The following is a 25027-nucleotide window of genomic DNA, read 5'->3' as shown; positions in this document are numbered from 1 at the left end:
CAAAAAAATAAGAGAGCACTTAAAAATGATGAGGTTTTTTGATTTTACCAAACTAAAAACCTCTAGAATATAATCAAGAGGAAGATGGATGATCACAAACCATCAAACCAAACTGAACTGCTTGATTTTTTGCACCAGAAGTAAAGGCATAAAGTTATCCAAAAGCAGTGTGTAAGACTGGTGGAGAAGAACATGCCAAAATACATAAAAACTGTGATTAAAAACCAGGGTTTTTCCACCAAATATTGATTTCTGAACTCTTAAAACTTTATGAATATGAACTTGTTTTCTTAGCCTTATTTGAGGTCTGAACGCTCTGCATCTTTTTGTTATTTCAGTCATTTCTCAATTTCTGCAAAAAAAAAAAAAAAGTTCCAAATGACAATATTTCATTTGTAATTTGGGAGAAATTTTGTCTGTAGTTTATAAAATAAAACAACAATGTTAATTGTACTTAAACATAAACCTATAAATAGCTAAATCAGAGAAACTGATTCAGAAACTGAAGTGCTCTCTTCATTTTTTCCAGAGCTGTACATCAAAGAAAATCCCTACAATATAATTTTTTCCAATATCGTGCAGCCCTATTCTTTAAATTATTATTATTAATGAAATACTGTCCACATACGGTTATTGTCTCCTCGTTGTTGGACAGGATGCAGCGCAGTCTCTCCAAATCTCTCTCTTTCTCCCGCAGTGCTAACTGCAGTCTGCGCGCTTCACTCTCTTTCTCCTCCAGACAGCTGAACTTCTCATCTATAGCACGCTACACACAACACAACATACACACTTACACTCACGTTTATGATGTACGATGTTACTCTAGACTGTTAAGAAATAGGAGGAAGTGGTAAAGAGTGTGTGTGTTGTTTAGTGTTTTTCAGTACCTCTAAAGCTTTGTCACGGTCACGTATGCGACTCTTCAGTTTGTCCAGCAGAGCATCCTGGGGTCGACTGGGATCGGAGGGTTTGTCCAGCAGCTCAGAATACTCCTGAAACACACACACACACACACACACACACAAATATATGAGATAAGTTGAGCATTGTTGTTGAACCTTGTTTTTAAGAGCTGATTTCTTGGATCTTAATTACATCTAGTTTTGTTTAGTCAAACAAATTTATATAATATAACCTATATGGCTCAATTTGGCTTGATTCAGGTCTGCAATACTTTTTCAGACTTTTATTGTGGTACCTATTAAATTATGTTAATACCAAAAAGTATATTTCATCTTGAGAGAGTAAATTAAATACACAGAAAATTACAGAAGCTCTGTGTTACGACACATTACCTAGTTTGCCTGGAAAGGGTAATGTAGCACCTAGCCTTATCCTCTATCAGTATCTGCAATCAGCTGATTGAGCTAAAAGATCTTTGATTTGGGCGCAAATGGACTGATTAAACCAGGGGTGTCCAAACTACGGCCCGCAGGCCATTTGTGGCCCGTTTCCTTTTTTGGAGCGGCCCGCGAGGTATTTTAGAAATAGAATGAAAGTTGGTCCGCTGTTAAGCAGGTTTTTATAATGTGAGATTCAAAGTTTGAACGCTAGGTGTCAGAAACGGGCCAAAGAGTCTAAAAGTGGAGAGGGTGCGCATTTCTAGCGCAAAAAACGGGCCAAAATGTCTAAAAGCGGAGAGGGTGCGCATTTCTAGTGCAAAAAACGGGCCAAAGAGTCTAAAAGCGGAGAGAGTGCACATTTTTAGCGCAAAAAACAGGCCAAAGAGTCTAAAAGTTGCCGTAATTAAGGAGTTTAATATTAAGAGACATCATGAAATGAAAAATCAATTTGAAAAATCTTAGTTTACACAACACTGTCAAAGATAGATAAAGATAGTAAATGAAAATGAAAGTAATCAGGAAAATGTATTATTTAAAGTGGTATATTTCATTATTTGTTTTATTATAGAGTCTGTGGCCCATGACTTCAAATATATTTCTCCTTCTGGCCCCCAACAAAAAAGTTTGGACATCCCTGGATTAGACCATCTCTGATAACATCATATCTCAAATATTTCAACGTTTTTTTCCCAATAATGTGCCCCTAATCCCAATGATCCCACACCATCTTGACAATTATGTTTAGAGCAGTTAAAAAAAAAACCTTGTAAACTAGTTAAACTTAAACTAACTGTGTGTATGTATGCATGTGTGTATGTGTGTTTAACCTTGAGCAGTTTCTCCTTCTCTCTGAGTGAATGCTGGAGCTGGGTGATTGTATTGTCGCGAGCTGTAACCTCTGAGTGTCGGTCACTCTCGTTCTCCCTCAGCTGAGCCTGCTTCATCTGCAGCTCTGAACGCAACTGCTGCACCATGTTACGCAGATCCTGTAACACACACAAAGTTTTAATCTCCTCCTTGTGAAGAAGGCTATGTCATAATTACTGTATGTCCGTTAGCCTACTCTAAACATGGACAATTCTAGCCAGAATCCACTGGTCACGATCATTATCACCTGCTGAAGGTGCTGCCCACTGTGGGGGGTAATGACTTCCACTGTGGATTGAGGAATGTTAAATGCTTCAGGGGCCCTTTCTTAAACCCTGCGCAAGGCACAAGATGTGTCGCAATGCTCATTGCTATCTTACACCCTGTCAACAGTCTATTTTCATGCTTTACTCCTGTGGTGGTAGTCTAAAAGTGAGTTGTGTTTAGGTACGTTTCTGGTGTATTGCTATCTTGGCAAAGAAAAACACAGGTGCGCCACTGATTGATTTGAACCCTGACAACAGTCAAGAGTCAGATAGATGTTCATTGCTATCTTGGCAGTAACTTGTCAATTCAGGCGAATTTTCAAGACAAGGAGATGCTCTTCGCTACCTCCTCCCCCAAGCCTGCTTCACCTCAGGGATCTTTGGTGGATTCCTGGCAGTTTCCTCTGCTGAGAAGCACTGAAGTGCTGCACTGTTTAAATACCAATTCGCCTCAGTCAGGGTGCATCTGGCTTTTAAAGTAAATGGCAAATTAAATACTAATTTGGTTTATTTCTAGTTTATGCCTTTTGTGTGTTTCGAGCTGTGCAAGGTGTACTTTTCCCGTTGTTACGATAGCAAAGACACACTGACATCCCCTAAATCATAATAAAATATAGACCAGGGAGTGTTAACGGCACATTTTGAAACTTAGACCATGTTTACATCCTTTTTCACATTAAAAATATTTAAAACACATTTATTTTTAAAAGTGCTCCACATTAATTTTTCATCACCCTTGCAGCAAACCATTAAGATAATCAGTAAAAAAAGTAAATGTTTATGGAGTTCATAACACTGTTCCACAAAAGGTTGTATTTAAAAATAAAGTCAAGAAGATTCTAAAGGACCTTATATATGACTGTATTACCTGGTTGTGTTTGTCGGTGGTCTCTCTGTGCTGCAGCGCTGCCTCCAGGTCGCTCTGCAGGCGGCTGTGGGCACGCTCTCTGTCCTCCGCCGTCCTCTGGATCTGCCTGTGAGAGCGCTGGCTAGCCTCCAGCTGCAGCTGAGAGCAGAACAGTGAGCTCTGTAGCCCCACTATCTGCCCCTGTAGCTGGGCTATGGAATCTGCCTCGGCTCCTTCTGCAGCCTGAAGAGAGTGAGAACAGAACAACACATGCTAATGTCTGATCCTTCATAGAAGGTGTGAAAGATGCTGAAAAGTGTCAAAGAACCAAAGAAGTGGTCTCAGTTCTACAAAAATCATCATCTGTAAGGAGTGAAAATTACATGCACTAAAATTAAGTAAAGAAAAAAACTAAATTTTCGAGGACAATATGTTAAATATTAAATATTTGATGCAGAAATATTTTTGCTGTGAAAGTAGAAAAACAACCTGGACCCTGGCGATGATAGAACTGTAGCACAATAAACTCATTTATTTGAACTAAATTAGAACTAGTCTTGTGTATTTTTCTTATAATGCTTGAAGGTGGTGCTGCTGGTTGTAAGGGTATAATATCAGCAGTTTATTGGATCCAAATGTTTATTTTCCAGAAAAATAATAGCTTCTGCCGACAGCCCTCTATGAACCAATCAATGGCAAGTATAGAAAAACTAAAATCTTTTCCAAAGGTGACAGATGATGAGTTTTACTGTCTTTTAAGTGTGTATGAATGTGTTAATCAGAAAGAGATAGAGAAATAGTGTGTGTGTAATGCACTCACCTGCGTGTGCTGGAGCTGAGTGCGATGGGCCACTTCTCTGAGTTTACACATGGTGGTGTTCTGTCCTTCTATGACCTGATACAGCTCCTGCGTCTGCACACACAACCACACACACACACACACACACACAAAAAACACACACACATACACACACACACACACACACACAGAGCATATAGTGAGTGAGATTTATTAGCACAGTTTTGCATATACATGCCTGCTGACTCCACTGCTTCAGCTGCCAATCAAATCTGCTCCAACAAGCTTGGTGTGACCTACATTTCATGTATGAAGTGAAATTAGCTCAAAGCAGATTTCAGATTGTGCATGAACGTGTGTACACATAAGAGAGAATGTGTGTGTGTGTGTGTGTGTGTGTGATGATACCTCCGTTTCTTTAGTAGTGAGGCTCTCATTAAGGCTCTGGATGGTCCTCTCCTGATTCTGCGCTGCTTGTCTGATTGAACACAGCTCAGTCTCCATCTCACCCAGCCTCTCCTGCAGCGTCTAAAACACACACACACACACACATTAATAATGCTGGTAATGTTTAATCATTGTGTATTTATATGTGCATGTGTACTGAACTGCTTTATATGTTGACTATAAAAACTCATCTTAAATTCTTCAGTTTGTATCTCTACAGGTAGTCCATAACTAACTTTCAGGTATATTTTGGATCATTATCTTGTTACAAAAGTCACCCTCTTTTAACTTTAGTCTATTAACATATGATTTGATATTTGCATTCAAGATTAGCAAGTATTTTGTGGAATACATTTTCCTCTCCACTGCCAAAGCCACTGGTGGCAACACAATACACCCACCACCATGCTTCACAGTTGGCAAATTCGTTCTTTCCACAGCACTGATTCCCAAAACTCATCTAGCTTCTTAAGGACCCTGTTTACACCTGTTCACTTCATGCATCTTAAATAAGGCTGCAGCATGTGCAATAATTACACTTTTGGACCTTCAAGAAAAACGAATCACACGGCATGATTCAACTTGCTTTATATAAAAGGAATATCTGCAGTGTTTTCCATCAAATATCTTGTAGAAGCAGATTATCTTTGTGCAATATTATTTTTTACTCCAATTGTCATAAGCGGATGGTATTACTGATATGATAAAATGATTACATTTATAATCAGTCACCTGAGATTTTGCAAAATTTGTCAATACTGAGTTACTATTGAAAGGAAAAATATAGTCTATGATTAGGACTAGAGGTGGGCGATATGGCCCTAAAATAGTATCATGAAACGTCATGGTATTTTCGCGATAACGATACTCTTGGCGAAAGGACAGAACACTGAATTAAAAAAATATATATTTCAAGAATATTGCAACAAAATGAAAGTTACAATTTATTATTGCATATAACATGTAACAGAAGTCAATGATCAGATTTGTAAAAAGGAGTCAATGATCTAGAATATCACCATACTAATAATGCACTTCAAATATCCCCATGTACCCAGGATTAAAGTAAAATAAATTATACTGGACAGATATAATCTGTCTCTAGTAGATATATAATGGAAAATGAGAACAGTGTTAATTTTTCTTTTGCTAAAAACAGTAAAAAAAAAAAAAAAGAAGAAGAAGAAAAAAAAAAAGTAATACCTTGATGTAATAAATAGGGGTGGGTGATACAGCACGATATTTCAGGGTATTATATCGTCCATGATATTTAAAAATGTTGGCGATATTATTGAGATTACAATATGGCACACCCCTAATTAGGACCCATTACGTTTTATATCAATCAAAGCAAACAATATTATTATTCTACTTTTGATTCTGTATAACTCAGTATAACTAAAACAAATTCTTTACCAAATTTGCATAAACAAGGATTTTCTCTTGTTTATATGGTGACATGTTTATGAAAAATGTCTGTAGGCAGAGTATGGATGAGTGAACTCTGGGTAATGTAGTTGATCTGTAGTTCATGTACCTTGTTGCTGGTTTCGCTCTCCTGGATCTTGTTTTGGAGAGACTGCACCTGCAGCTGGGCCTTCTGCAGCTCATTTACACACTGTCCTGCAGCTGATTCATACTGGTTCAGCTGGGACTGCTGCTCCTCTATCAGACTCTACAACAAAGAGAGAGACACAACACACACATTACAAATATGCTCATACACTCTCACACACACACACATCCACAGAACATTCATTACAGTGAGCTTGAGGCACCTGGTGTCATCTCAAATAGATGTGTACACACACACACACACAGCCCTGCCCTTCCACACAATGGACTGGTCTAATCCCAAGAATAACAGGTAAAGCTATACTCCAAAACAACAAAGAGCCTTGCTATATGACCAAAAAAAAACACAAGCAAAGTATAAAACATTCATTGTTGCTGTCAGAGTCCTATTCTATTGGCAATACTTATCTAATGGGAACTAGGCTGTGTGCGATTTTGTGTGTGCATGCTGCCTCTACGATTCTGTGAAACAACTAGGCCAGTGGTGGTGCCACTTTCTCCACATTAACCTACTTAACTGTCAGTGGCTGTCTCCTTAGCTTTGGGTTAACATGGGAGGACAAGTGGAAAGACAGAGAGAGAGAGAAAAATGGTAAGATGTAGAAAATAACAGCAGAAAATGTGAAATAATATAGAACATCAAAAGAGTGAAAGAGGGAGTTCCTCATAGATAGGTCAGAAGTCACATGCCCTTAGGAGCCCTTAAATACATTTAAAAAATCATTTAATTGACTATCTTCATTGCTGCATAATGATGCTGAATATTTCCATCCATATTAATTTTCATCGCACATATTCATTTAGTGATATTTACTATGTAGCTACTCTTAGAAGTCAAACACACAGAGGCTGTGGCAACATTGCCTTCTGTTCTGTAGAGATGAAGCCAAAATTGCCAATTATGTAATTCCAGCTTCTTTTGATATAGCAGAATAAGGTTTAAAAACTGGTTTCTCAAAAGAAAATGGGGAAATAAGGAAAACTAACTTTTGGAGTTGGAGCAATCGATCAGCTGTGTATTGAATCAGACAAATTTCTGCTAAAAAAGTGCATCTTTCTTTCAGCTCATACAGTGAGTAGCAGAGTTAACAAACACCACTAACCTCACCAAATGGTAAACACTGCAGACCACACTTGACCTCCACCAATGTACAGGATTTCTAAAGCAGCCTTTGAAAAGCTGTTTTATGATCAGACAAAGTAGCATAGGAGAGTGCAGGGTAGTATCGGGGATTAGAGGAAGTATAGGGGAGTATAGAGTAGTATAGTGCGTTAGGTGAGGTATAGGCGAATATAGGGTAGTATAGGGGAGATTAGTATAGGGAGTTGGGGGTTGTATTGGGGAGCAAAGGTAGTGTACAAAATAGAGGAGGTAATGGGGATTAAAGGATAGTAAAGGGATTCATAGGGTAGGATCCAGGGTAGAGGAAATATAGGGCAGTATAGAGTAGTATAGTGAGTTAGGTGAGGTGTAAGGGAATATAGGTTAGTATAGAGAAGAATAGTATAGGAGTTACAGGAGGTATAGGGGAATATAGGGTAGTATAGAGGAAATTATTATAGGGAGTTAGGGAAGGTAAAGTGGAATACAGGTTAGTATAGGGAAGAACAGTATAGGAGTTACGGTAGGTATAGGGGAATATAGGGTAGTATAGGGGAAACTAGTATAGCGAGTAAGGGGAGGTAAATTGGAATATAGGTTAGTATAAGGAAGAACAGTATGAGTTACGGGAGATATAGGGGAATATAGGGTAGTATAGGGGAGATTAGTATAGGGAGTTGGGGGTTGTATAGAGGAGCAAAGGTAGTGTAAAAAAATAGAGGAGGTAAGGGGGATTATAGGATAGTATACAGATTCATAAGGTAGTTTCAAGTATAAAAATAGTTAGGGAATGTATAGCATAGTATAAGTATAGAGAGATAGTGGAGGTACAGGATAGTGGAAAGTATAGAGTAGAATGCTAGTATATGCTAGTATACTGAGTTAGGGGAAGTATGGTGGTACAGTATAGATAGTATAGGAAGAAAAATGTAGTATAATACAGTGGTAAAGCATTTCGGCATAAGTGTAGTAACTGTTCATTGTTGTGTATATGCTGCATCCTATATTCTATATCCTATTATGTGCTTTTCTAAATTTGCTTGTTGGATGAAAACCATGCTATTCACGGCTCTACAATGGCAACAACCCATAAAAAGATCCATTAGCTGCACAGCTCGCCTTCCAGTGAGCTGAGGCTTTAATCTGCTGCTAATGGCTAGGTATCTCTTCAGTTGTACCACTCTGATTGATGGGAGTATTGATGTAGACACCCCAAGGGAGAAAAGGGCTGCTTTTAATGACAGGGATATGGATCTAAACACTTGTCCTTTCTACACAAAAAAACACCAAATTAGTGTTAAAGAGAAATTAATGAGGTCAAAACAAAATCTGGATTTTATCAATAACATAATCTCATAAAGATAATAATACTGTAAATAAAGAGAACTGAAGTCATACGCTGTCCTAAACAGAACACTCATTATTCCAGACCATCTGGTCAAGATTTAACTGGTTCGCTCCAGGTCAAGTTTGCTACCCCCAGAGAGATAAGACTATGTCAAGCTGTCTGCGGCCACTTCACCTTCTTTGGGACCTTCTTAAAGTGGACGGGCATGTACTCCACATATGCGTCGTCCCACAGCTCCTCCAACTCGGCCAGTTCCAGGCTCAGGTCCAGCTGGATCCTCGGGGGCTCTGGGACTTCTAGTTCACAGTCTGCTCCATCAAAGGGGAACGTCAAAACCTGCTCTGGGCTGCCTAGCTTATTTCCAGCAGATCCAGGCCTGACTAGAACAGGAAGTTTACTGCCACGAGCAATCTGAACAGGTTTGTAAGCGCAGTTCTGAACTAAGCACAGTGCCAAAGCCAGTTTACTGTCAGCAGGGACTGCAAAGCGTTCCTCTGAAAAAGTATCAGAATTTTGATCGTCTTTGCAGTCTTTTTTCACTTCACTAGCAGGAGCAACCACATCCAGGGTCATGGTTAAAGACTCCATTGAGTTGCTTGAGCTCCCTTTCCCTCCTAAAGTCCTGTCGCTGTCTGAAGAAGCTCTGGGCTGACTGTCTGGAACCAAGGTCGCTGATGCTGTGGTGGTGGTGGTGGTAGCGGTTTGCTCCTCTCCGCAAACGCTGCCTCCCACGCTGGCCGAATACCGAGTGGAAGGGCCGCAAGAAATGCTTCTTGCCAACTTCCTTGGAACCTTGCAAACGGCCTCATAGTCTGAATCAGCCACTCGCAGTGCACTGCAGCCTCTGCACCTTCTTCTAGGGTCAAAGGCCTGGCACTGAGGGCTGTGACAGCACTCCAGAATCTGCTCTTCATCCTCGGCCCACGACTCGTACACAGAATACATCAAGTCTTCTTGAAGGAGGGCGCAATATTTGGCAAAGTGAAGGTTCGACATATCTACTGTACAGTCCTTCTCCGGGCCCCCGGAAGACACCTCATTGTTATGCTTTCGATACATGCCACCAATGCACTGGCGCAGACGCTCTTTCTCAAGCAGCAGCCGCTGTAGGCGCTCGACAGACAGGGCCTCCACACGGGCGATGACAGTGTCGAAGCGATACATGCGCTCCAGCATGAAGGCACACTTTCCGCAAGCGAACTCGCCACGGCCGTCCCGTCGCAGCTCAGTCCCTAGAGCGTGGGACAGCAGCACCTGCAGTCTGGCGGCTGGGTGGAAGAGCCAGCGGCGCTGGTTTCCACACAGCTCACGCCCACAGATCCGGCACAGGTCCTTCATCTTGGAGTTTGTTCCTAGGTTGGTTGGTGACTATTAAAGTTCAAGATTCAAAAGGCCCATGCACAAGTCCATTGGCATTTCTAGTCTTCCAAAGTCCTGTCTGTCTTCAATAAAAAAAAAAAACTCATTCTGAGTAAATAAAAAAAAATAGGACTTTCCTTATTCATTCATTCTCTCCACCAAAGCCTTTTTGTGTCTTGATAACTATATAGCAATATACAGACTAGGCCTAAATGCCAGCCTATGTTCTCTTTTCCACGTTTAAACCTTAAGAATCTCTGTACTTAAACCTCTGTAAAATATTGTGCTAATCTTGCTCTCTTACTAGATGTACACAATGTTCAGAAACAACTTCGGTCCAACAGTTCTGTGCTTTGTTGGAATGTCTGCTGGAATGTTAAAAATATAAAAATATCCAGTGTTCAATAAATAATTTTAAATTATAGTTTAGTCCTTCTGTAATATCTAACTCAAGGCAAAATTTTTTATTTAGTTTGGGCCAAAAATATTAAACATTCAAGCTAATTATCAATGCCTTCACCAAACAGAACACGTTTTTTAGTAGATCTTTGGCTAATGTTACATACGTGATCAAAAAATAGCACAGTACACACACAGATACTGCATGAAAATGTGCAAAATGTGAAAATAGCTAGTTTGCCATCCATTGCTTCTTTTTCATGGTCTGAGATATCTTTCCACAAGGAACAGATTTGAGGAAAAGAGGCGGTAAAGGAATTATCAAGAATTAGCAATATCTTGTATCATTCAAAAAAATGAATGGCAAATTCAAACCAGCCATATGTAAACCATGGCCAGTATCCCTCAACATCTATCAGTCTCAGTTGAAACCATCTTCTACAAAATGAAAAACTCAGCTTCTGTTTTCATTGCCACAATCCCAAAAGTCTCTAATCAAATGGATTAGAGCTTTATCATCTGATCTTCTGCTAGTTAACTAGGTTTGCTAGGTAATCTACAGGTAAGAGAAAAAAATATTCAGTAGTACACATAAATAGTGCATGAAAACTAGCTGGCAGGAGATTTAGCTAGTTATAATGGTTCCTCTTTGTGGTCTGTGATATCTCCACAAGGATTGACTTTGGGGCAGAGAAGAGGGTTCTTTCTATGAGAAATAAAAGACTCCTTGTACTGTCAAACATTTACAGGCATCGTCAAGGATTAGCAGCTTAAAAAAATTGACAATTTCCAGTATCACTCAGTCTCAGTTCATATCATCTTCTAAAAAAATTAAAAACTCAGCTTCAGTGTCCATAATCATAATCCTTATCGTATTTTGACTTAACTGGGAAAGATTTAGACCTAAATCAAATTACAATAATCCAATAATTGGTGGGTTTAAATGTTGCAAACTCCATTTCTTCTCACATTAAAACCTTGAAAATCTTCTTTTACCATTGAGCTCATTCTCTAATCAGTCTCTACTCAAATGGATCTGAGCTTTGTCAGATCCATTTGACAAAGTTTACAGGTGAGAAATGAAAAAAACCCTCAGTACACATAAATAGTAGATGAAGATGTGCTAAAAACAATGTTAGCTAAGCTAGCTTGTTAGTTAGTTAACTAGCTCAGGTACATAGGCTCCTCTTCATGATATCTTCTTCGTGATATCTCCACATGGACCGACTCTGGAGGAGAGGATCTTTTCTATAATGAGAAATGAAACACTCTTTGTACTGTCCAGACACTGACAGCAGGCACTGTGATGAATTAGCAGCTTGTTATCATCCAGAAACTGAAGGAAATGAAGAAAATGAAGAGAATGCAGGAAATGAAGGAGACACCTCAGCCGTCAGAGGCTCTAGCTCTTTAAAAGATCGATTACTCGTGTCGAAAAGGCGGTAAAAAGCTCGTCCTCTCCCGTAATTAAAATTCTGACGTGAAGTGAATGGTAAAGAGGCGGTTGTGGAAGCTCCAGTCCTGTTTATTCGCTGTAAACCCGCGTGTTTCCCGCCTGCTCCCCGCGCAGGGCTGCTGCTTCATCCTCCGGCGGGTGACGGGCGGACGGGCAGCGCGGCGGCAGGTACCGAGGTTCAGGCTGCTAACGGTCACATTAGTCCTTCAGCTGAACGGAGGTGAAAAGGACGCCGGCCGCGGGTCCGCAGCCTGGCTTTCTGTCCGTTTATCGCCCACTCCGTCTCGGCCTCGCGGTTTAGAAGCAGCCGCCAGGGTTTAGTCCCGGGTTTAGCCCACCTGCGTTAAATAAAGCTCCTCGTAGCCGCGTGTGAGAGCGGCCACAGCAGACAGTAGTGATGTTGCAGGAGGAGGAGGAGGGGGCTGCTGCTGCTACTGCCGTCGGGAGGGGGTTATACCACTCTGTAAACGAAGTGGGGGGCGCCGGTGTTCTGTCGACTTGTGCCATCCGTCGATCTGTGCTTCCTAAAGGCACTGCGCATGCGCTCACCTACACTTTTTATTAAGTAATTATTTCTCTCTCTCTTTTTTTTTAAATAAATTAGTTTTATTGGAGTGTTTTTGTTCATTAAACAACCTGGACTCACTGCCATTGCACAAAATGTCAATGTAAATTAATAATAATAAATACAATTAAGCAATAGTACACTTGAGGTTTGTGCTAAAATGTGTATTAAACCATTGTTAGTTCCGACCCTGCAATGTGATTGTCTGAGAAGTGTTCTATGAGTGCCGTTATCAGTCGGTAATGCACTGTAACCAAATCTCTCCATATATTACTCCGCCACATGCAGGTAACCTAGCAACGATGCAGCAATGGAACTATTTTAATTGGCAAAATGTTTAGTAATATATATTGGCAGTATCAATATTACAAATTATAGCACAAATCTCAAATGTATAATTGCAAATATACCACAGTTCCATTATCAATGTTTATTAAAAGATTTTGAGTTAAAGAGGAGAAGAAAATACAATCTGTTTGGTTATAAACACTCTGCGAGTTAAAATAGTTCCATAGCTGCTCTGTTTGTAGCTGCGCTGTTTGGTTTGTAAGCGCTGCATCATTGCTAGGTTACCTGTATGGAGAGCTTTCGGTTACAGTGCATTACCAGCTGATAACGGCACACATAGAACGCCTCTCAGCCAATCACATTGCAGTCTCTGAACTAACTGTGGTAAAATAATTTTATAAATTATTAAAAAAATAATATATAATACCATGATAAAGTGATTTATGCTATCCAAAATATACTAACGCTACATCTACTGGGACATATGCTAATATGGTGCTTTTTTGTATTTGTACAATTAAATATAGACCAGCTGAGCAAAAATCGACAGAACACCGTGTACTAAAGTGGCACTGTGTTTTTAAAACTTTCACGAAAGCCAAAATACTTGTTTAAAACTCCTTATTGCACATAATGCACATGAGGAGGCCCGACCACAAAACACACTCTCACACACACGCACACACACCGCTCCGCTCCTCCCCCCGCGGTGTGGTGTTGGTACGCTCCGCTCTGGCCGCATTAAGCCCTGCTATGTGCGGTTGAGTGAGCAGGTGAAGTGTAGATAATGTGGCTGCGTTAGTAGAAGAGCAGCACAGTGCAGCTACTGCACTACAGCTACTGCACAGCTACTGCACAGCGTCAAAAACCAAAAACTACAGGTTAACTCAGACAGCTCAGACCACAAATAAGGATTTAAGGATTTTTTTAAAGACTTTACTCGCCCCATCTCAGACCTGACAGCCCACATAAGTGGCTTACTGCCATAATAAGCATAACTACTCTATATATTTCAGGTATTGTTGGCTATATCAGCTAACTATTAGCAAACAGTTTGATGACTGTTTATGTTTGAACACACCTTCTTATTCAATATTTTTCTTTCTTTTTTTTTTCTACATTAAAGAACTCATCACCTAACTCAACAGGTTTTAAAGTGTGTGAACTGTTCCCAGTCTAAACAGGGATAAACCATTTCATGTTAACAATAAAGGAATGACAAAGATCAATATGCTTGCATTAGCCCCGGTTCCAGATTGCTTTGCTTGGGGGGCAGTAAAACATGATGGGTGAGCATGTTGATATTCATATTTTTTAAGCCAGAGCTAATGATACTGGCTCAAATTGATGTATGGGGTTAAAAAAAAATAAAAGTTGCATGTGATTTCAAGTGTAAGCATAAAGCATAATTAAAGAGTATAGTTTGCTTATGCACATTATTAGATTATTTAATTGTGATTAATTTCAAACCTTAGTTAAATTAGAAATATACTGATAGAACAACTCTGTTATGTGAAAAATAGTATGTAGACATAGGCTAATAGTATAATATTCAAAAGTGGAATACAAAACTGAGAATACAAATATGATTAGTAAATTAAAATATAAATAAAACAGTTGATCGTTTAAAAAAACAAAATAAAACTGAATTTCAATAGAAATTTCCCTTTTTACAGATATACAAACATTTCTACAGTAAAAACCTAATTTTTATACTAAAATAGAGGAGGAACCTATGGAAATACATGAATTAAAAAAGACATCTACTGTACTTTAATGGAAAAATCTGGTTAAGGATTGTAGGAATTTCCAGTTGCTGTTATGGAAAATGTGCTGGTACAATCCATTAAAAAAGTACTTTTTTCTGTGTTTAAATGACAAATTTGGGGGGGGGCAACACCTCCTTAGGCCCCCACTAGAACTGGCCCTGGCTTAAATTTAAACAGGAATACACAGTGCACAGTGTATTTTAGTGATCTATAGGCGACCTGTCAACCACGCAGTTAGATTTGTTAGATCAGTTTGCTGTCTTTGCTATCATAACAACAGGAAAAATACGCCTTGTGCATCTCAAAAAGCACAAAAGGCATAAACTAATTATCTTATTAAATCATGCATGTGTTTTAGGTGTAACATAAAATAAACCAATCAGAGTGTCACTTGCCTCATATTCCTTTTTTAAGAGTCAGGTGTGCTCTGACTTTGGCAGATTGGTATTTTAATGGCGCAGCGCTTCTGCGCTTCTCAGCAGAGAAACCTGACCCGCTCACTAATTTTAAAATTATTGCAGTATAGAAGGAATACACAGTAACAAAACATGTACTTGGGCAGTGCGTGGTCAGATGGTTTCCAGTGGGTTCTGAACGCCTGAGGGCTTGAGCTACTTTCTGCTTGACAGGGCTGATATCTGACCTCGATGCTGCGTGTTCTGCTGTTGCTGTTTATGCAAACAATGCCCAAATCCTGAAGCCAAAAATATGACTGTTGTGTAGTCAGGGCACAGTACACACACACACACACACACACACAAACACATCAACCCACATTATAGTGTCTTCTTTAAGAACAATTATGTGTATCCTCAGCTCATTCATGCATTAATTCCTTAGTCAATATATGAACTTAATGATATAACCTGCGTTGTTCAGTCTAAACACACACACACACACACACACACACACACACACTGTCTGAATCTTATCTCACTCATGCTGATGGCCACGGGAGAGTCATCCGCTCCTGAAAGGTCATGTGTATTACTGAAGGCAGCAGCATGTGTGTGTGTGTGTGTGTGTGTGTGTGTGTGTGTGTGGGTCACAAACAAACAAAATAGCTCCTAAAGAAAACTGAACAAGCCACAGGCTATGCACACACTTATCACAGAACATTAGCTCACAGCGTATGCACTTATTTAAAAAAAAATAAAGCACCACAGATTGCTGCAGAACTCTATCATACATCATACAGGTGTGCCTCCGAAACTGCCCAATAAAAATGCCCTCAGAGGGTAGTGTACCTCTTGGTGAGAGATCATTGACTGCTAGACATTCTAGACACACTAAAAGACATTTTGATCAGTTGACAGTCTTTAAGAGGGGCAGATAATCACACTGAGAAAAGACAGATGGTCATTTTAATTAAAATTGTCTATTATCTAGGCCAGTGGTTTTGTAAATGTAAAACAGAGAGGGTTCTGATTGGCTTGAATCAGACTCTTTGCAGAGAACAGGCCAATCAGTTTTTAGTGAGAAAAGGAGCATCATGGCTCCCATTAAAACTCAAGTATATCCATGTCTGCTAAAAGTAAAAAAACACTTAAAGTCCGCTGTACAGTTTGTAATAGTTATTTTAGCATTGTCCACAGGGGACTAATTGATTGCAAAAGGCATATTGAGGTGAGTTAATGTGACTATCTATCTAAAAGCCAAAATATAAAGTTCTGTTATCCTTTGGTGTGTGTGCGTGCAAGTTTTATTCATTTATTTTTGGCCGGGGTACTTCCCTAAAATTAATTTTTGCAACTTGGAATGTGTGAAGATGTAAAGTAATAAGATGATAAGTTCATTATTTGCAAAATAAAACATGTTTAGGTCGATCTATAGTAGATTGGTTTGGCATAGTACAGTTACAGGTAAATATAATGTATAGCTAGTAGATTAACACACAGTTTGTGTTATTATTGAGATTCTGATTGAGGCGATACAGATTTTACACATCATGAATAAATGTTTAAAAACAGAGCCTTTGGCAATGAAAGACCCTGAAGCTTCATGTGAAGCGGTCACTGTATCTTTAACAAAGAGAGCAGATAAAAGCAGCATAAATCAAAACAAAAACAGAGTTTAGATTTAAAAGCTTAATAATAAAATGGCTAAAAATAAAAATTAAAGCTCTGCACAGTTAAAATAAAGCTCTGCACAGCTAAAATTAAAGCTCTGCACAGCTAAAATTAAAGCTCTGCACAGCTAAAATTAAAGCTCTGAACAGCTCAAATTAAAGCTCTGCACAGCTAAAATTAAAGCTCTGCACAGCTAAAATTAAAGCTCTGCAAAGCTAAAATTAAAGCTCTGCACAGCTAAAATTAAAGCTCAAATTAAAGCTCTGCACAGCTAAAATTAAAGCTCTGCACAGCTAAAATTAAAGCTCTGCAAAGCTAAAATTAAAGCTCTGCACAGCTAAAATTAAAGCTCAAATTAAAGCTCTGCACAGCTAAAATTAAAGCTCTGCACAGCTAAAATTAAAGCTCTGAACAGTTCAAATTAAAGCTCTGCACAGCTCAAATTAAAGCTATGAACAGCTAAAATTAAAGCTCTGCACAGCTAAAATTAAAGCTCTGAACAGCTCAAATTAAAGCTCTGCACAGCTCAAATTAAAGCTATGAACAGCTAAAATTAAAGCTCTGCACAGCTCAAATTAAAGCTCTGCACAGCTAGAATTAAAGCTCTGCACAGCTAAAACTAAAGCTCTGCACAGCTAAAAATGAAAAACTTTGCACACCTAAAATTAAAACTCTGCAAAGCTAAAACAGTTTCATGCAAAAACGTAGGTATTCTAGGAGCTTGATCTTTTGTGTGAGGCATGATTCACATCAAGCACTGCTTCTTAAGAACAGCAAACTCAAAACTGGTGTGTGTTTTTTTTATAGAGCAGGGCAGCTTTAACCAACACATCCAATCTCATCACATCCTGCCTCCAATTAGCTCTTAGAAATGTCATTAGCCTAGAGGTTCACATACTTTTCCACCCTTACTGTGAATGTTAACATGTTGTGTTTAATAAAAATATGCAAACATATAGTTTTATTGTTTGGTATTAGTTTAAGCAGACTGTGTTTGTCTATTGTTGTGACCTAGATGAAGATCAGAACACATTTAATGACCAACTTATGCAGAAATCCAAGTAATCCCAAAGGGTTTACATACTTATTTTGCAGTTTGCAGGTTATAAACTAATTCTAGTAGTTATAATAGTAATAGTGAACGAGTGAGCGAGGCAGCTGCTATAAGAATGCAGCTGAAAGCTTTGCATATTCCCTCAGGCTGATTTACAAGGTAAAGTGTTCTGGATGCTGGAGGCTAGACGCTGGGTGTGTTCAGGATTTCTCAGAAATGACACTAGATTTAGACTCATTGTGTAGAATTCACCTGCAGCTTCAGCAGCCAAAAGCTTTATCAGTTAAAATCACTCACAAATCAGTCAAACTTTCTTTACACAACACAAACAAAAGATGACCAACATGTTTCGTTTCATGTTGTTTCTAGCCTGAATTTTTTTTTTTTTTTTTTGCACTGTGGTTGTGTGTATCGAATTAGTGCCAAATTGAAAAGAAAACACCACAGTGGAAAAATGTAAATGCAATCCACAAAATGCATTGCTTTTCCACACTAACATGCAGAATATGTAGCAAAATGCAATGCAAAACCACTATTACATTACATTTCACTGCACTTGAGTTTACATTTTCAAAAACAAAAACTGAATTCATGTCAGAATTTCACTTAAAAAGCAATCAGCTCAACGGCATTGTATTCCACTGTGTGGCGCTGCGAATGTTCAAAAGCAAATCACAATGCACAGGATTGCATTTCGTCTAGATCAATGATGATCTGGATCTTTCCCACATGATTCTGATCCTTACATTTTGCCACCAGTCAGTTTGACAATTATAGTACAACTAAAGAGAAAATACCACTTAATACATATGGCAGTAGGGATTTATTACAATATTAGTTGAATGTAGACCATATAAAAGAATACACCAAGTTTATTTTTGGAATATTATGTTGCAGAATACCCAGAAATAATATTTTGTCAAATTAAATGTTCTAGAACATTTTTGTTTAATGTTTAGAACATTATTGATAAATAATTGTTACACTGGGCTCTAAAGGTGCTCCTGTCTTTCACACACTCAGCCCTACCAGTGATCTCCAGTCTCTGGACTACAGTACCCAGGATGCACCATATACTGACTGATATCACTCTCTTTCACAATCCTCTGCACACAGCACCTGGACACTAATCACCTGCATATTGATTTCACCTGTTACACACATTATATATACCCACTCACTTCACTTACTCCCTGCTGAGTATTGACATTTTATCCTGTGTTCGACTTGGTATTTTTTGTATTTACTGACCCTGATTTTGTATGTCCTCTTAAATTGCCGAGCTGTATATGACCCTTTATATACGACTGTATTAAGATTCAGGTACGTTTACTCTCTCCTGCAGCTGTTTATCAGTGTTGACCTTGCTCATTTTGATTCCACTTTGTCTGATTACTTTATTAAATAAAGTATATTTTATTTTACATCTGTGCGTCTCAGAGTTCTGCCCAGCCATGACAATAATGTTAAGTAATGTTACAATGAGTTTTTTTTTTCATTATTGTATTGTATTGTTAATTAATACATTTCTAAAATTACATTTGATCAGGTTTCAGTGTGTTATTTTCATCAGTGTGACTGGACTGAGAGGAGGGGGGTGGGGGGTCAGTCCTGCTCAACAAACAAGCTGGAAAGAATGAGGCGGCTCCACCCAGCTAAACCCATAACAGCACCTGCTGCACCGTTTACATAAACACAGTGGAGGGGTAGGGGGTATGTGGGTGGCATGGGCTCGTGACTGACTGACCACTAATACACAAGCTGTTATATTTGTTACAGTAAAAATACAGTCATATAGTGAGTGTGTATTATCTGACTGTTATTAAAGAGCCTGCATGTTTGTGTGTGTGAGGGGTAATGGGTAGCCTCGGATCAGCAATAGTGATCTGTGGGCCTTTTGATTTATTGGTTTTAAGAAGCATATTTTCCTTTGTCTCTCTCTTTCTTTCTTTATCTCTATCTCTATTCTCAAGGTGACCTCCTCTCTCCTCCAGTAGAGGGCGTACTTTCACCATAAAATCAGCCCTATAAATTCTATAGGACACAGATAAGATCAAAGCATTACAGTACATTACCACTGCACCCGTCGTTCTAGGTCATATAGCTCCAAGTTACAGTCAAATACAGTGGCTTGCAGAAGTATTCATACCCCTTGAACTTTTTCACATTAGCAAATAGCAAATAATTGTGAAATGGAACGAAAATGCATACATAGATTTATCTGAAAAGTATTCAGCTCCCTATATCAATACTTCGTAGAGCCACATTTTACTGCAATTACAGCTGCAAGTCTTTTGGGGTTTGTCTCTACCAGCTTTGCGCATCTAGAGACTAAAATTGTTGCTCATTCTTCTTTATAATACAGCTCAAGCTCAGTCAGGTTGGATGAAGAGCTTCTGTGAACAGCAAATTTCATGTGTCTCCACAGAAGCTCAGTGGAATTTAGGTCAGGACTTTGACTGGATCATTCTAACACATGAATATTCTTTAATCTAAACCATTCCACTGTAGCTCTGACTGTATGTTTAGGTTTAGGTCATTGTCTTGCTGGAAGGTAAATCTCCTTCCCAGTCTCAAGTCTTTTGAAGCCTCTAACAGGTTTTTTTTCCAGGATTTTCCCGTATTTATCTCCATCCATCTTTTCATCATCTCTAACCAGCTTCACTGTCCCTGCTGAAGAAAAGCATCCCCAGAGCATAATGCTGCCACCACCAGTGTTTCACAGTGGAGATGGTGTGTTCAGGATTATGAGCTGTGTTACTTTTCTGCCACACAAAGCGCTTTGCATTTAGGCCAAAAATTTAAACTTTGGTCTCATCTGATCACAGAAGCTTCTTCTTCTTCCACATGTTTGCTGTACTTCATATGTTTTTCTTTCAACAGTGGTTTTCTTCTTGCCACTCCTCCATAAAGGCCAGATTTGTGGAGCGCACAACATATAGTTGTCCTGTCGACAGATTCTCCCACCTGAGCTGTGGATTTCTGCAGCTCCTCCAGAGTGACCATGGGCCTCTTGGCTGCTTCTCTGACTAGTGCTCTACTTGCTTGATCTGTCAGTTTAGGTGGACAGCCATGTCTTGGTAGGTTTGCAGTTGTAGAATACATATTCAATGTTGGGTGATGCATTGAACAGTGCTTGGGATAAGTTTTCATAATCTAGCCCTGCTTTAAACTTCTCAACAACTTTATCTCTGACCTGTCTGGTGAGTTCCTTGGTCTTCATGATGCTGTTTGTTCACTAGTGATCTCTAAGAAACCACTGAGGCACAGAACAGCTGTATTAATACTAAGACTAAATTACATACAGCTGGACTGGCTAGTGGTATGATTAGCAGCTTATGCTAATGCTGCTGCACACGGCCTTAGTGCTGATGAAACTTCACTGAAAACTCACCCTTAGACAAAATATTTGAAATGTAGGCTTGCTGTACGTGTGTTGAGTGCATACGGCGCACCTGCATTGCCAAGATAGCAATGTAGAATTTCTGACTGCTGACGTCTGTCTAGGTTTATTTTAGTCAGTGGCGCACCTGTGTTTTCTGTTGCCAAGATAGCAATACACCAGAAATTTACCTAAACACACCTCACCTCCAGACCACTAGGCCCATTGACGAACATATATTCATAAACATCTTTCCTATTTAAACCACACAGTAAGAAGGTGTAAAAATAGACAGTTTGGTTTGGTGTAAGATAGCAATGAGCACTGCAATGCTTCTTGCGCAAGGTGTAAGATAGCACCCAGAGAGAGTGACTCCTACCTGCATCTCCTGCTGGACACGAAGCCTCTCACGACCCAGCTCCTCCTGATAAAACTGCAAAAATAGAGAAAGAACATGTAGACATCAGTTACACATGTGATAAAGAGAGCATAATTAAGCAATAATACACAAGAGGGAGTGCTATAACATGTAATACTGGCACTGCTGTAATGCGGACATAGGCCAAGGCTGCAGGCCGAGTATAGAGTAATTCAGCACAGCAGTATCAATATTACACTTTATAGCACGAACCTTGAGTGTATTATTGCGATCATAAAACAGTTCCATTATCACTGTTAAAGAGGAGAGAAAATACGATCTGTTAAGTTATAAAAACTCAGAGTTAAAATAGTTCCATTGCTGCTGTGTTTTTGGCTGCACTGTGTGGTGGCCTCTATTTTCGGGCATTTCAGTCAAAATTGTGTAAATCTAAGCTTACTGTAAATAATCAAAAGCGCTTTCCTCACCCTAATAAACACTTTTTAGGAGAGAAATCTGTGTAGATTAAAGTCCAGCGCTCTTTTGACTGAAAGAAAATATTTTTTTAACAATTCAAGTTTTGTTTACTTTGGCGTTTTGTTATATAAACTGTAAAATATATACACTTTATATATACACAGCTTGTATTTCAATAGTAAAAACTCTTAACCTAATATTGGTGGCTGATAATTTGTGTAATAATGAATATTTTTGAATTATTTGTGGGACTGTGCCTTTGTCTGAGCCCCCCCCCCCCCCCTAGTGGTGAATAATGACATCGCATTTGGTTTGTATTTGGTTTGTTAGAGCTGCATCATTGCTAGGTTACCTGTATGAGATGGAGTAATTACATGGAGAGCTTCGGTTAGAGTGCATTACCGGCTGATAACGTCACTCAATAAACGCCTTTTAACCAATCACATTGCAGGGTCGGAACTAACTGTAGTATAATCATCAGTAATCAGCAGACTGTCCTGCTATTTCAAAAGTTTACTATAATGAATTTATTACAATAACTAAATTATATTTAGGTTTTATTAGCCTAATATTTACAATCACTTCTCAACACACTTCACAGATTATCAATATACTTAATTTATTTACTGATTAATAGTGGTGGTGAGACAGAATATCGATATCGCAATATAACATAAAATTTTAGTTTGCGATACATTATTGATACATTACTTTTTTTGAACATAGGTAAATGTATATCTCCCAAAGGTATGCAATGCCAACACTTGCATAAGTTGTGGGATGTTATCTTGTGAGTGAGGTTTACTAAACACTGGCTAGTGTGCTCATGGCAAGGCGATGTGCATTATGGGAGTTGACGTGAGGTCTGATAGTGGGTGCAGACTGATCATTACTGAACTCATCAATTAGTTTTCATTTAAATTAAACTTGTGACTTTAGTCACAAATAAATCAACTAAAGTACAAGTGAAACTTTGCTTGTGTAGAAAAATGTTATTATATCACTTCTTTTTATCTAATGGAAATGTTTTGTCTTCATGATCTTTTAATAGACACCAGTTTAATCAGACTAATTAATGATTTGTGAACTGAGAGTGACTATAGTATCTTTTCACCTACAATAAGCTTGTAGTTATTTTGTAGTTATAAAAATGTATATTTTACGTAGTTATAAAAATGATAATAGATAAGATATTAGAGCCATAATAAATCATGCTACATTTATATTAAATATAGTACATTTTCAGTACATTTTAAGGTAAATCATTTTGTACTTTTACTCAACTGAATACAAGTTTTGGGTACTTTTGTAAGACTGCATTACTATGAAAATGGGAGGGTAAAAAGGAGAGAGATAGAGGGTGACACAGGCAGTGAGGCTTCTTCATTGAGTATCTCAGCAGCTGCTGATGTGCCAGCAGAAAGACGAGCACCCGTTTCTCATCTCCTACTGTATAAATCACTGGGAACCTGATCCCTGACCTCATTACACCTCAAACTCAAACTCTAATAAACTTAATCAACTCTGATACTCTGATGTTATAGTGTTTACTGTACAGCATTTTACGCCACAAAATTACACAATTTTATGTTAAAATCAGACTTACTAAGAAATCTGCACAGAACTTTGTACAGAGTGTCTGTCAATGTGATCAGTTACACCACATGATCAATAATAAAGTACACTGTGAGAAACGGATATAATTTTCATTTGTTCATAATTACAGTAACTATCTGCAATCCTCATTCATAAATAGGTAGTTTTAATATTAATATTAGTACTGGATATTTTGTACTTTTGTTTTTGAAGTAATTTGTCTTGACACATTTTAACGTTTCTTAGTAGTTCTACAAAAAAATGCATCTTTCTTATTGGTTCCTGATATAATTTATATACATAATGGCCGTGTCCCCCATTGTTCCCCCAAATTACACTGCACACTGCTAGCTGAGATCGCCCTGGGTTACCAAAACACTCAGCATTCCTCAGTTTCAGGCTATCGGTTGCATTTACGTCCTGCTAGCGCTTTGGTTAGCGGCTAATGCCAATGCTGCTGCACCCAGCCTTAGTGCTGAAAAAACTTCACTGAAAACTCATTCTCAGACAAAATAATGGAAATCTAAGCTTACTGTAAACACATTAAAGGGTTTTACTTACCCAAATAAACTGTTTTCAGAATAGAAATCTGTGTAGATTAACATCCAGCACTCGTTTAACTTAATTTAAACTTAATTTTTTTTTTTTACAGTTTTGTTTACTTAGGCGCTTCTCCCAGCTTCCCCATTAGAAGGTAAACATGGCAACACCCTTGCTCACTTCGATGTAGGGATCCTTACTAGTGTCTCTTGATGCGCCTTATAATCGGTGTGCCTTATAGTGTATATATATATATATATATATACATACATTTTTATTTAAATATACTACAGTAATAAAAATAAGGTCATGTTCATGTTAAGCTAATAATTGACTTATTGTATCAGGCCTATATATATGCTTATATATAAACCTGCAAACATGCAATCATACACACACACACACACACACACACAAACCTCGGCGTCTCTCTCTTTCTGCAGTAGGGAGGTGGAGAGGGCCTGGAGTTGTTCCTCCATCTCGGTCACTCTGTCTCTCAGAGAGCTCCTCTCCTCCGTTAACTCCCGAATCACTCGCTCCTTACTGCGCACCGCTGCCGTCAGCTCCTCGATCCTGCACACACACACACACACACACACACACACACACACACACACAACAATCAGCATGTTCACTTACGCAGATATCACATATAGTGTTATTTTCTATTGTAAATACGCTTACATGCCACTTTTGAATTTTATCATGTTTCATGTAAGCTAAAGAACCCTGTACTGAGCTGTGGGATATGTGTGTGTGTGTGTCTGTGTGTTGGGTCTCCTGCATTGAATGTGGATGATTGGTGATTTCTGGCAGACTATAGTTTAACTGATCATACAGACTTTTATAGCCAGACACTGCCGGTCACCATCATTACCACCCACTACCCTGTCTACTGTATATGGTAATGCCAACGTTTTTGCCAAATTAATGCCAAAGTATTTCTGGTACACACACACACACTCACACACAAACACAAACACAATACTGTAGACTTAGAAAGTGCCCACTATCACATCTCGTTCCAACTTAGGTGTTCTCACAAGATAACACCTCACAACGTAAACAGATGTGGACTTTCCCAAGCACCCAATCCCCCATGGCAACAAATTGTGCTTAAC

The 25027-nt window shown here is 38.8% G+C and overlaps 1 protein-coding gene across 7 annotated transcripts in view; it reads right to left on the bottom strand.

Annotated features, from left to right (window-relative positions):
- LOC103021361 (myomegalin) overlaps positions 1 to 25027 on the bottom strand; it is a 116759-nt gene that overhangs the window by 53975 nt on the left and 37757 nt on the right. For 3 of the 7 annotated variants that reach the window (XM_022679278.2, XM_022679283.2, XM_022679282.2), the window contains exons 1-8: positions 8769 to 12257; positions 6107 to 6244; positions 4531 to 4650; positions 4144 to 4236; positions 3345 to 3566; positions 2171 to 2329; positions 888 to 992; positions 629 to 766 (exon numbers count right to left, since the gene is read on the bottom strand). In XM_022679278.2, coding sequence (XP_022534999.2) covers positions 629 to 766; positions 888 to 992; positions 2171 to 2329; positions 3345 to 3566; positions 4144 to 4236; positions 4531 to 4650; positions 6107 to 6244; positions 8769 to 9932 — 2139 coding nt within the window. In that variant the 5' untranslated portion in view covers positions 9933 to 12257. Of the gene's footprint in view, positions 1 to 628; positions 767 to 887; positions 993 to 2170; positions 2330 to 3344; positions 3567 to 4143; positions 4237 to 4530; positions 4651 to 6106; positions 6245 to 8768; positions 12259 to 21314; positions 21369 to 24325; positions 24480 to 25027 lie in introns of those variants that run through there. The other 4 variants (XM_022679284.2, XM_022679279.2, XM_022679285.2 and 1 more) reach the window with 3 other exon arrangements.

The sequence above is a fragment of the Astyanax mexicanus genome, chromosome 4 (genome assembly GCF_023375975.1).
Source record: "Astyanax mexicanus isolate ESR-SI-001 chromosome 4, AstMex3_surface, whole genome shotgun sequence".
Classification (NCBI taxonomy): domain Eukaryota; kingdom Metazoa; phylum Chordata; class Actinopteri; order Characiformes; family Acestrorhamphidae; genus Astyanax; species Astyanax mexicanus.
This window is presented reverse-complemented; position numbering and strand designations above follow the sequence as displayed.